General features: G+C 39.7%; 1 protein-coding gene across 21 annotated transcripts in view; it reads right to left on the bottom strand.

The window, feature by feature from the left end:
* PHLDB2 (pleckstrin homology like domain family B member 2) overlaps nt 1-12448 on the bottom strand; it is a 234988-nt gene that overhangs the window by 59542 nt on the left and 162998 nt on the right. For all 21 annotated transcript variants that reach the window (XM_053565833.1, XM_053565835.1, XM_053565832.1 and 18 more), the window contains one exon: nt 1414-1797. In XM_053565833.1, coding sequence (XP_053421808.1) covers nt 1414-1797 — 384 coding nt within the window. The remainder of the gene's footprint in view (nt 1-1413; nt 1798-12448) is intronic.

Below are 12448 nucleotides of genomic sequence, written 5' to 3'. Positions count from 1 at the left end.
CAAAAGAAAAGATTCTGCAAGCTGCCAGGAGTAAGCACCAGTTGACCTACAGGGGCAAATCCATCAGAGTGACCGCAGACTTCTCTAATGAAACTTTCCAAGCAAGAAGACAATGGTCATCTACCTTTAATCTACTCAAACAGAACAATTTCCAGCCCAGAATTCTGTACCCTGCTAAGCTAAGCTTCAAAATTGATGGAGAAATCAAATCATTTACGGATATACAAACATTGAGGAAATTCGCCACAACAAGACCAGCGCTACAGGAAATACTTCAACCTGTTCTGCACACTGACCACCACAATGGATCAGCAGCAAAGTAAGAACTCAGAAATCAAAGGACAGAACCAAACCTCCACAGTGATGCAAAAGATAAAACTAAGCAATGGACTCTCACAAAATAAGACGAAAAGAATACTACCACACTTATCAATTATCTCAATAAATGTTAATGGCTTGAATTCCCCACTGAAGAGACATAGATTGGTTGACTGGATTAAAAAACACAAGCCATCCATTTGCTGTCTGCAAGAAACACACCTGGCTTCAAAAGACAAATTAAAGCTCCGAGTCAAGGGTTGGAAGACAATTTTTCAGGCAAATGGAATTCAGAAGAAAAGAGGAGTTGCGATCTTATTTTCAGATACATGTGGATTTAAAGCAACTAAAGTCAAAAAAGACAAAGATGGTCACTTTATATTGGTCAAGGGAAAAATACAACAAGAAGACATTTCAATTCTAAATATCTATGCACCCAATTTAAATGCTCCCAGATTCGAGAATGTGACTTGGAACTATTAATTAAAATGAATACGAACTCTCTGAGCACTGATCTTGCAGATGGAGTTGCAGAATGGTGCAAATGTATATAATCCTGGAGTATTTGTTAGCATAAGAGTTCATTAACAAAAAAACGGAAACTATTTAAATGGTACTTCCAAACAAAAGATGCCACTCAGCCATTACAAAGAATGCAGCAGAGGTTGTGTGTGCTAACATGCAAAGATGCCCAGGACACTGAGTGCGGGGAAGGCAAGCGCAGGCACCAGTGGGCCCATGCTACCGCAGATGGCTGTACATGCACAGAAAATACGAGGAAGGCAGGTAAGGCACCTGCAACACGTTTGACACCTGTTTATCTCTCAGGTACACAATGGAAGGGGGCAGCGAGAACAGAAAGTTTTCTTTCTTTGTAGTCTACTCTTCTGTGCTGCTACATTCATCACAAGGCAAATTTGTTACTCCCACAGTAATCACCCTAATTTGTTCCACCTTTTTCAGCTACCGGCCTCTTAAATTGAAGCTTCACTGAAAACGTTCTGGAAAATTAGCATGATTTAGTTTCCAGGCTAAAGCACGTGCAGAGCCCGGGGGCCCTGAACGAGCTTAGTCTCTAAGCTCAATTGGCATTACCTTAGGTAGGATGCTTAGATAAGAGGACTCGCTGGAAGCTTTCAGGAAGGCAGAGGACGGTGTGGGGGGAATCCTGGTGAGCTCACTGAGCAGTTCGTCACTCCTGATGCTCCTGGGGGCAAGGAAGCTGGCACCGCTCTGACTGAGGCTCCCGAAGCCTGCAGAGTCTGCATCGTGGAGGAAGCCCTTCTGGTGGCACCTGTACCTTGTGTCAGGGCTCACCAGGGCTTCTTCAAACACGGACTCCTCGTCAGACAGCTGCAGCTTCTCAAGCTCCTTGTTGATTTTCTGCACATCTGCCACCGTGGTGCCAGTGGACAAGTGGCTGTCAGGCTTTGTGTACTCAGCACACAAACTGAGGATGGTCTCTAGCCGCTGTCTCTCCTACAACACAGAGAGAAAGGGAAAGTGAGTTTGTGAAAATGGATAACTCCCAACAAAAAGACTGAGAAGGCTAGGGGTACTGGTGATTTTATTCCACACATAAGCCCACAGATGCTTGGCTGGGGATGGTTTTCCATCATCTTTTATGGAGGCATTTAAAAATCCAGATGAAACAGGGATTAATGATGCTTGATTTTCCTCCCAAACTCAGTTCTCACTTTCACTCTTTCCCCTTTATCCCAGGCCTGACCCCAGCACATATCAGCACTCAGGGAGCATTTTCTTGCTTCATCAATTCTCCAAACACTTCAAAGTTGTTTCTTCAGCCTCCATCTTGAATCTGTTCTCCTCCTCATCCTCTACTTATCTACCTTCAACAATATCTTGCTCTTTCATCTCTACAGACTTAACATTTGAGCTTGAAATGAATTATCTAACTTCCTGTAGAAATATTATTCTACTGTTAAACACACAAAAAGAAAAAAGCTCTCTGAAGAATCTTTTCATTTAAAAGGGCTAAGTCTTCTTTTTTTTATTTTGAAATGCTTCAAAATTTTCTGAACTTTTTTTTTTTTTTTTTTGCAGTTTTTGGCTGGGGCTGGGTTTGAACCCACCACCTCCAGCATATGGGGCCGGTGCCCTACTCCTTTGAGCCACAGGTGCCATCCCAAAATTTTCTGAAGTTTTATATGCCTGAAAACCATGGAAAGGTCTTCTTCACTAATTTCTTCTATGAGTAATTAAAATCACAAAAATGTAGGTGTGGTTCACTAAAATGAAGATCATTTCACATCAAGTCCACTTAGATGTCCATATAGTTCAAATTATGAGCTCATTAAAACTTTGATTCGTTTAACTAGAAAATAAACTCTGGGAGGCCAAGATGGGTGGAATTGCCTGAGCTCACAGGTTCTAGACCAGCCTGAGCCACAGTGAGACCTTGTCTCTAAAAATAGCCTGGCTTTGTGGCGGGTGCCTGTAGTCTCAGTTTCTCGGGAGGTTGAGGCAAGAGAATCACTTGAGCCCAAGAGTTTGAGGTTGCTGTGAGCTATGATGCCACAGCACCTTACCAAAGGCAACAAAGTGGGACTCTGACTTCAAAAAAAGAAAAAAAGATATTAACTAGAAAATAAAATATTAGTTCATTTGTTTTTCTTTTTAAAATCAATATCTAGGCCATTGAAGTCTGTAATAGTATCACTAATTAATATCTCACCAGATTCTCCAGGCAACAAAGGTAGATATTCATGATATCTAACTTCAAGTAAATTAATTACATATTTGTGAGCGACAGAATATAACTGACAAAATGCTTCTCCTAAGCCTATACAGCATCACTGAAGGTAGAGGATCACTGAAGGTAGGGAACCTCATCGTCTTTACCCTTCACGTTAATTCTAATGCCAAGGTGAAAAAGAATTAAAAACAAAAACCATCTGTCATGATTACATTTACTGTATTGAGAAGAGATGTCAAAAGCCCTCCATAGAAAAAGACTTTCCAAACTGCTGATCAGTAACAAAATAGAAAATATTAACCAGACCGAGCTGCTGTTTTCATTCCAATTGCAGTTAATTTGTAAACACAAAATTCAGAAGACAGTGAACTCTTTATTAGCTGAAGTAACAAGTAGAAAAGTCAAATAGGAACAGACGAACACAACTCCTTGGGTTCTATTCAATTCATTACTTAAAGGACAAGTTATTTAAGGAGTACCTGACTTATAACTGCCTTCTAAAGTAACCCCTCCCAATAAAAGAGCAAGAGCTTGATCAAAAGGACTTTTAAACTACTTGCTATAAGCTCGCACCTCTCTTTCACTTCCTGAACGTCTGGACTCCAGCTGCAGCTCTGTCCTCATGGCCTCTTCCCAGGGCAGGCGCTCATGACTGCACACCCTCATCCCAGGCTCTTCTGCACCCTGTCTGCCCAGGGGCCCTGGTGCTTTTTATCTCTGCAGCTGCCACCAGCTGCCAAGCCCTACCCTCTTCATCTTTGTGGGGAGGGAGTAGGGGGACACATCCTTCACTGCCTTATTTTAAACCATCTAGACCTAGTCTACATAGGACTCTGCAAAAACAACCTGTGAACATGTGTGAAGAGAAGGGCAGAGACAAGATATTAAATTGTACTCCTCAACAGCATCTATGGAGATTAGAGGACAATCTCAAAAAAAACCAAAAAATAGCTTCTTTTCTGCCATTGAGGTAGTTAAAGTAAAGCAGTCTTTACTAATCTTTGCAGATCATAATTTGTACAAGTTTGCCTTGACACTAATTTATTTGGAGTATCTAAAAGTTGTCAATTTCCGATTACCAGGGCTCTAATGAACAGCGCAATCTTCAAAAGCATGAAAGGTATATACTTCTGCCTGGCCTGGAATACCTAGCAAAATTCCTCCCACATCTCCTTCTCAAAATAGTTTTCTTTTGCTGCCAATGGTATTGCTTAATTCCAGAGGGAATAAATGATCCCATCCTTGAGATGAATGCTATTTCAGAGAGTGAAACACAGTATTCAAAGGCTTGTGCACAGGAAATTTGGTCTGCTGGTATGTGTGTCTCTCTATTCTTATCACCCCATTCACAGCCAATCCATCCGAGCTTGAATCACACACATGCAGCGCTGCTGCCTACAAATTTTAAAGAAATTCTGGCTGCACCGAAATACACTGGCCCCATAAAAGCTGCCCAAAGACAAATAAACTGGTATCACGAAGTGTGTCAGTAGAAAATCTGCAAGGCATTTCAGAAATCACCACAAGAAGCCTTTTAAGGAAAACTCTGAACGGAAATTACTCTCAGAAGATAATTCTCCCTTCATCTCTCTTCATTTTGGAATCTTTTTCCCGTCCATTCATCACACCAATATCCTCCCTCCTGTGTGACCAAAATCCAGGATGACTCTTCCAGATCAAATCTCTGAAAATCAAAGTGGGCACTATTAATAAGAAGGTTGGAACATCAAGTACAAACTGGGATTGGTCCTGGCAAACTGAGATGTCTGGCCCCCTACTGAAAACTTATTTATCTTTTTTTTGTGTGTGTGAAGCTTCACTTAGCAATCTGCTAAGTCAGGAAGTGGCTCTGTTGGAGATTTCTAAATCCTACCTACCTTTGCAGACCAGCCATCTATTATAAATTCTCTTGGATGGCCACCAGTGCAGAGTCTAACTATCTAAATGCACCAAAATATTGGTGCTAAGAATTTAGAAAGCAGGTCCCTTTGAATCAGATTATTCTAAAAACATTTTAAAATACTTCTCCCTTCCCATTTTTCATTTTCTATGTCCCACATGTATTAAAGGAAGCTATGAAGGGGACTCAGGAACTTAGAAAATGTACCTGATGAAAATGGTGTGCAATTTTTTTCCTTTAGAAGTTAAAGGGAAAAACAAAGAGTGGTAGGATAATGGTATTTTTTGACCCCAGAGCTTTCTTCCATCTTCAGAGGAATGTGTCTGGTATTGCCCACACAGCTTCACAGCCCTCAGGAGCAGGAGACCATCCATCTCCTAAACCCACACAATCCCTTTGTATCCAACAGCAGCTTAGACTACAGGACTCTCTATATACTGCCTGAATACAGATATTCTGCAGAAAACCAACTGCTGACACTCAAACACAGGTGAGATCTGTGTTAAAATCCTTTTGTTAAATAAACACAGTGGGCCATTTATTTTTTAAAACAAAAGGCTCGGGGGAGTCTGTGGCTCAGTGAGTAGGGCGCCGACCCCCTATACCGGGTGGTGGTGGGTTCAAACCCGGCCCTGGCTGAACTGCAACAACAACAAAAAATAGCTGGGCATTGTGGTGGGTGCCTGTGGTCCCAGCTTCTCAGGAGGTTGACACAAGAGAATCACCTAAGCTTAGGAGTCGGAGGTTGCTGTGAGTTGTGATGCCATGGCACTCTGACGAAGGTGAGAAAGTGAGACTCGTCTCTAGTAAAATAAATAAATAAATAAAATGAAATAAAAGGCTCAATATTTATTTATTTATTTTATTTATTTTTAGAGAGACAGTCTCACTTGGTTGCCCTTTAGAGTGCTGTTGCGTCACAGCTCACAGCAACCTCCAGCTCTTGAGCATATGCAATTCTCTTGCCTCAGCCTCCTGAGTAGCTGGGACTACAGGTGCCTGCCACAACACCCAGCTAAGGGCCCAAATATGATTTTCTTGTCGGGAGGACCGATTGTGACTGGTGAGTACAACTTTACTTCTCTTGTTCTATAATTGTACAGTTTCAATGTCTTTATAATCTCCAGTTCAATAAAGATCTATTAAGTTATTCGTTGTCCAGTTAGGCGCTATGGCTATATAGATGAAAACAAAAGGTATTTCTACTCTCAAATCTTTAACAAGAGGCACAAACAGGTGATCAGTGATAACTGAGCTTAATAGAAAAATTATGGATTCAGAGGCAGCGCCTGTGGCTCAAGGAGTAGGGTGCTGGCCCCATATACCAGGGGTGGCGGGTTTAAGCCCAGCCCCTGCCAAAACTGCAAAAAAAAAAAAAAAAAAAATTGAGAAAAATTATGGATTCAGACATGAGGAAGCGGTATACCAAAATTATAGAAAAGCAAATCTGAGTTGCATCATCAAGGATAAATGTGAGTCTGTCTGGTGTGGCCTCAAGGCTACATGTGCCTTCAAGATCCCCAAGTGCGGCTCCTCAACCAATCGCAACTTCACAAAACAAGTCCCTTTATTAAAAGGATTTATTCTGTAAAATGTGGATTCCATCAGGGAGCCAGAAGGCCACATGTGGCCCCAAAGCTGCAGGTTCCCCACCCCTTGGGATGGTGGGGCGGGGGGCATTTCTGGAAGGGCACCACTGATGCAAAGGCATAAAACCGTGGAATGTCATGGTATGCTTAGAGATCAGCAACTTGTATGTGGCTACAGAAATGGGGGGGAATGAGGTATAATTTTTTTTTTTTTGCAGTTTTTTTTGGCCAGGGCTGGGTTTGAACCCGCCACCTCTGGCATATGAGGCCAGCGCCCTACTCCTTTGAGCCACAGGCACCACCCACAATGAGCCAACATTTTTTCTCTTTGTATCAGGACTAGAGGGATCCCAATAGCCCCCAAAATACTTTTGAACAAATTTACCAGGAGCACCTGCGAGAGTCAGGAACCCTGGTCTAAAAGTGAATGACAGAATGTGGAGAGGTGGGGCTGACAGCAAGTACTCAGAATTTCCAGGATTCCATGTACAAATCCTGATATCTCAGTTAGGTAGGAGAACCAGGAGCGAAGACAGAAACAATGGCTCAAAGTCTCTTATGTGTGTCTATTTGTTTGAGAGATGAATCTTTTAGGGTAGTAAGTGGGGCTATTATGATCAGTTTGCCCCCTTCTGGGCACAGGGTAAGATGGCTCCCTCCTCTCTTCCCCACCCGCACTAGACATGTCCTCAGATTTCTGAGAAATGATATGTGTCACTTCTGCATGAATGGACAGTGCCTGGCTCATCGCATGCTTGCTGTGCTGTGACACAGTGATGCCCCAGGTGGTGCTGCAGCCCCATCTGCCTGGGCCCTGAGCCAGGAAACAAGGAGTAGAGGTCTCTTTCAACCCACACTAGCCATGGAATATAAAGCAGAAAGAGACCTATGTCTTTTTGAGCCTCTGACTTCTCTATTTTCATCTAGTTTGTCCTCCTCTCTCCAAGGTACCATAGTGGTAAGAGCATGACCCTGGAGCTCAACTGCTTAGGTTTAGATCTTGGTTCTGTAGCTCCTGTGTGACCCTGCGCAAGTTACTTAGCTTTTGTGTCCAGTTTGAAACAGGGGATTAAGAGTATCTATCTTATTGAGTTGTCATGAAAATTTACACATACATATGATGTATGTGCATATACAGATGTGTTGCTTATTGATGGGGATGTGTTCTGAGAACTGTGTCATTAAGTGATTTGATTGTGCTAGAGTGCATTTACCTAAACCCAGATGGCATAGCCTTCTCCACATCCAGCCTGTATGGTACAGCCTATTACTGCTAGGCTACACACCTAGACAGCATGTTACTGTACCATGGGCCACTGGAACACAACAGTAAGTATTTGTGTATGCAAACATGGAAAAGGTACAGCTAAAAACTGGTATTACAATCTCACATGACCACTGTTGTAAATGCATCTGCACCACACATTGCTGTTTCGGCTGACAGTGGAGAATATTTTATATACTATATGCTGTAGAGTCTAAAGGGGTGCCAGGCATGTCATAGATGCTCAGTGTTTGTCAATCGCAATTAAGATAGATTCCACCAGAAGTTCAAAGTGGAATAGATTACTGTCTTGTGGGCCCTGGGGAGGCACCTCTAATACTGATTAACAAGCAACCTAAAAACCAAACTCAGTTGTCTTCAGGGAAAGGAAATACAGGAAAAAATGTGTTATTAACCAAATGTCTCCCTGAAAAAAAATCCACACTTCTACAGGACTCCTTTGGCAGTCTGGAAAGAGAGAGATTTCCCCTAAGGCCCCAAATTCTCTGCCCCGTGGTCCACCTGTCTCTGCCTTTGGCAATAGAGCCCTGCCAAGTTGCCACAGTAGGCTGGGTAGGAAAGCATCTTGTCATTTGGTCCCTCTATCCCAATACAGGGCAATACATATATCCTCCAGCACATTAAGTCCAGTAGAGCAGCTTCTAGAAAGAACTACTGTCCAAAGAATCCATTCTTGTACTCCGTGCACACACTTCACCCTTAACACAAAACCCAGGCTTCTACTCACATCACCCCTGCCTCCACCTTCAATTTCAGAAGGCATGAGTGTCCCTATCCTATCAAGTGCATGCAGCATTCAAATACCTGAGCGGCTTGTCACATCCTGCCCTTATTCATACTCAGACAAAGAAATTCAGTTCTTTTAATCTCATCTCATAAATCAATGCCTTACACACCTGATTATTTTCAAAATTTACCATTACTCACCCATATGTCAGCAACTCCTTCAAACCCACTTGCCTCTGCTATTAATATATTTCTGGCAATTGCCCTGTTGTACAAGGCGTGTGTACTTTAAAAATAGATACAAATATAAAACATGTCTATAATATACTTCATTATTAATACATGTAGTAAATGTAATTAATATATTTGATAACATATAATTCTATAGATCAATAATACTCATATATGATGCAGTAATATTTATTTTTGTTTTCATTTACATCAAATATGCTCTAAAGTAATGTAATATGACTTAATTAATCTGTTAACTTTTTAGCCAAGAATGTCTTCTCAACTTGCTTTTTCCACCTCTGCATTTTGTTAGGCAAACTCAAGTTAATCTTCAACCACAATTACCATTTAACTATATCCTAGTCCTTTTCCTGATGGCTTTTGTGTCATTTTGCCATTGAAAACAAACCAGTAGATGTAGGATATAAAATGTTTTACTTTTAAAAAATATTAAGGTTGGAAGCAAACATTCTTAAAATACTAAAAGATATCATTTGAAAGAAACTTCCATTAAGAATGACTCCTTATTAATGTACACAGCTATGATTTAATAAAAATAAAAAAAAGAAGAAAAATAAATAAATAAATAAATTAAAAAAGAATGACTCCTTAACATTGTAAAGAGAAAAAATACATTTCTCTCTATTGAATGAAAAGCACTGGTTCTAAAGAAAGGAAATTCATGTGATCAATATAATCATAATTTCCACATAGCATCTGAGAAACATGGGTAATGTTCCAGAAGAAAATCTACAAGTTGCCTATACCCCCTCTGTTAAACAAATTACACTACTACTCCACATCATTAACGAAAACACAGCAAAATCTAATGGTGTTGTCATCTGTTTATGTTTTCACTTTAGTTTAACCAAGTTCCAAAGGATATTATTTTTTCTGAAAGACCACAGTGTACAAGAAACTATCCATTAAAATAGTTTTAACATTTTATATAATATTTTACTTTGTTGAATAAAAGTTCAAAAGAAACAAAAGACAAACTAAGTCTTCACATTTGAAAAAACACTCTATTCTTTAAAAAACAAGGATTCTTTTTTAATGCATAAAGAATTTACTAGGGTAAAAAAAGTAGTAAAGTCTACATGTAAAAAAAGGAGGGTAAACTATTACATATCAATTGCAAATGTTATAATGCAGCTATGAGACATATCACATGGAATATACTATGTGCTAAAATTTAAAAAGCATGCTACAAAGTTTTATGTATATAAATGTAAAATAAACAATGGCATGTACTCTCTCTAAATTTAAGAATAATGTTGAGAAAGTAACTATAGGTATATCTCATTTTATTGCACTTTGCTTTACTGCGTTTCATAGATTATTAAATTTTACAAATTGAAGGCTCAAGACAAGCTTGCAATGAGCAAGTCCATCAATACCATTTTTCCAATAACATATGCTCATTTCACATCACTATGTCACATTTTGGTAATTCTTGCAACATTTCAAACTTTTTCAATATTATTATATCTGTTGTGGTGATTTGTGATCAGTGACCATTCATATTACCATTCTAATTATTTTCAGCACCACAAACTATTTCTATAAAAGATGGCAAACTTAATCGATAAATGTTGTGCGTGTTCTCACTGCTCTGCTAACACCATTTCCTGTCTCTCTCCCTCTCTTGAAAGCTATCTATTCCCTGAGACTCAACAATATTGAGATTTGGCCAATTAATAACACTACATCGGCCTCTAAATGTTTAAATGAAAGGAAGAGTTGCATGTTTCATGCTTTTAACCAAAAGCTAGAATAATTTAGCTTAGTGAGGAAGGCATGTTGAAAGTTGAGACAGGCCAAGAGCTAGACATTTTTTGTGCCAAGGAAACAAGCTATATGTATTTAGCTTTAGTGGGTACACTAAAATATATATATATAGAAAGAAGTTATTGGCTCAGTGCAGTGGCTTACACCTGTAATCCTAGCACTTTGGGAGACCAAGGAGAGAGGATGGCTTGAGGCCAGGAGTTGGGGACCAGCTTGAGCAATATAGCAAAACCCTGTCTCTACCGAAAAAAGGAAAAAAACAAAAATTAGCAAGGCATTGTGGCATGTGCTTGTAGTCCAAGCTACTCAGAAGGCTGAGATAGGAGAATTACTTGAGCCCAAGAATTTGAGGCTGTAGACAGCTATAATGATACCTCTGCACTCTAGCCCTGGCAACAAAGCAAGACACTGTCAAAAGAAAAGAAAGAAGGAAGGAAGGAAGAGAGGGAGGGAGGAAGGGGAAAAAGAGAGAGAGGGGGAGAGGGAGAAAGAAAGAGAAAGAAAGAAGGGAAAGAAGGAGGGAGGGAGAGAGGAAAGAAAGAAAGAAAGGGAGAGAGAAAATGAAAGAAGGAAAGGGTTCTTAAAGGAAATTTAGAAGTGCTACTCTGGTGAACATATGAATAAGAAAGTAAAACAACTTTATTACAGATATGAAGAAAGTTTAGTAGTATAGACAAAGGGTCAGACCAGCCACAACATTCCCTTAAGCTAAAGTCTAATCCAGAGTAAGGCCCTACACCAGAGCAAACTCTCTTCAATTCTATGAAGGCTAAAAGGGATGAGGAAGCTGCTAAAGATAAGTTTGAAGTTAGCAGAAGTTGGCTCATGAGAAGAAATCATCTTCATAACATAAAAGTGAAGCAACAAGTTCTGATGAAGAAGCTATAGCAAGTTATCAGTAAGACATAGCAAAGGTAACTGATGAAAGTGGGTACACTAAACAACAGATGTTCAATGTAGATAAAACAGCCTTCTATTGGAAGATGCTACCTAGGACTTTCCCAGACGATAAGGAGAAGTCAATGCCTGTCTTCAAAGAACAGGCTAAATCTTGTTAGGGACTAATGTAGCCGATGACTTTAAGTTGAAGTCAATGCTCCCAGGACTCTTAAGAATGATCCTAAATCTACCTGTCCTCTGTAAGTAGAACAACAAAGCAGGATGAGAACACAACTGTTTATAGCATGGTTTAATGAGTATTTTAATCCCACTGTTGAGATCTACTGCTCAGGAAAAAATATTTCTTTCAAAATATTATTGCTCATTGACAATGCATCTGGTCATCCAAGAACTCTGATGGAGATATACAAAGAGATTAATGCTCTTTCCATGCCTGCTAACACTATATCTATTCCGCAGCTTTCAAGTTTTATTACTTAAAAAGTATATTTTATAAGGATGTACCTGCTATAGATAATGATTTCTTTGATGAATCTGGGTAAAATAAGTTGAAAATCTCAGAAATATTAACCAGTCAATATGACATTAAGGATATTTTTAATTCATAAGACATCAAAATATCAGTGTTAACAGGAATTCGAAAGAAGTTGATTCCAAGCCCTATGGATGACTTCAGGGGACTCAAGACTTCAGTGAAGGAAGTAAATGCAGATATGGTGGAAACAGCAAGAGAACCAGAATTAGAAGTGACTATTAAGATGTAAGTGAATTACTGCAATCTCATGACAAAAAGTTTAATGATTAGGAGTTGCAGAACCTATTCCTATTGAAGACACTGTGAGCATTGTTGAAACAACAATTAACAACTTAGAACTGTTATACAAACCTAGTTGATAAAGCAGTGACATGGTTTGAAAGGACTGACTCCCATTTTGAAAGAAGTCTACTCTGGGTAAAAGGCTATTAAACAGCATTGCATGCTACAGAGAAAT

This window comes from Nycticebus coucang, chromosome 16, assembly GCF_027406575.1.
Source record: "Nycticebus coucang isolate mNycCou1 chromosome 16, mNycCou1.pri, whole genome shotgun sequence".
NCBI classification, from domain to species: domain Eukaryota; kingdom Metazoa; phylum Chordata; class Mammalia; order Primates; family Lorisidae; genus Nycticebus; species Nycticebus coucang.
The sequence above is the reverse complement of the archived record's forward strand: the minus strand, read 5'-3'. Positions and strand labels throughout refer to the sequence as shown.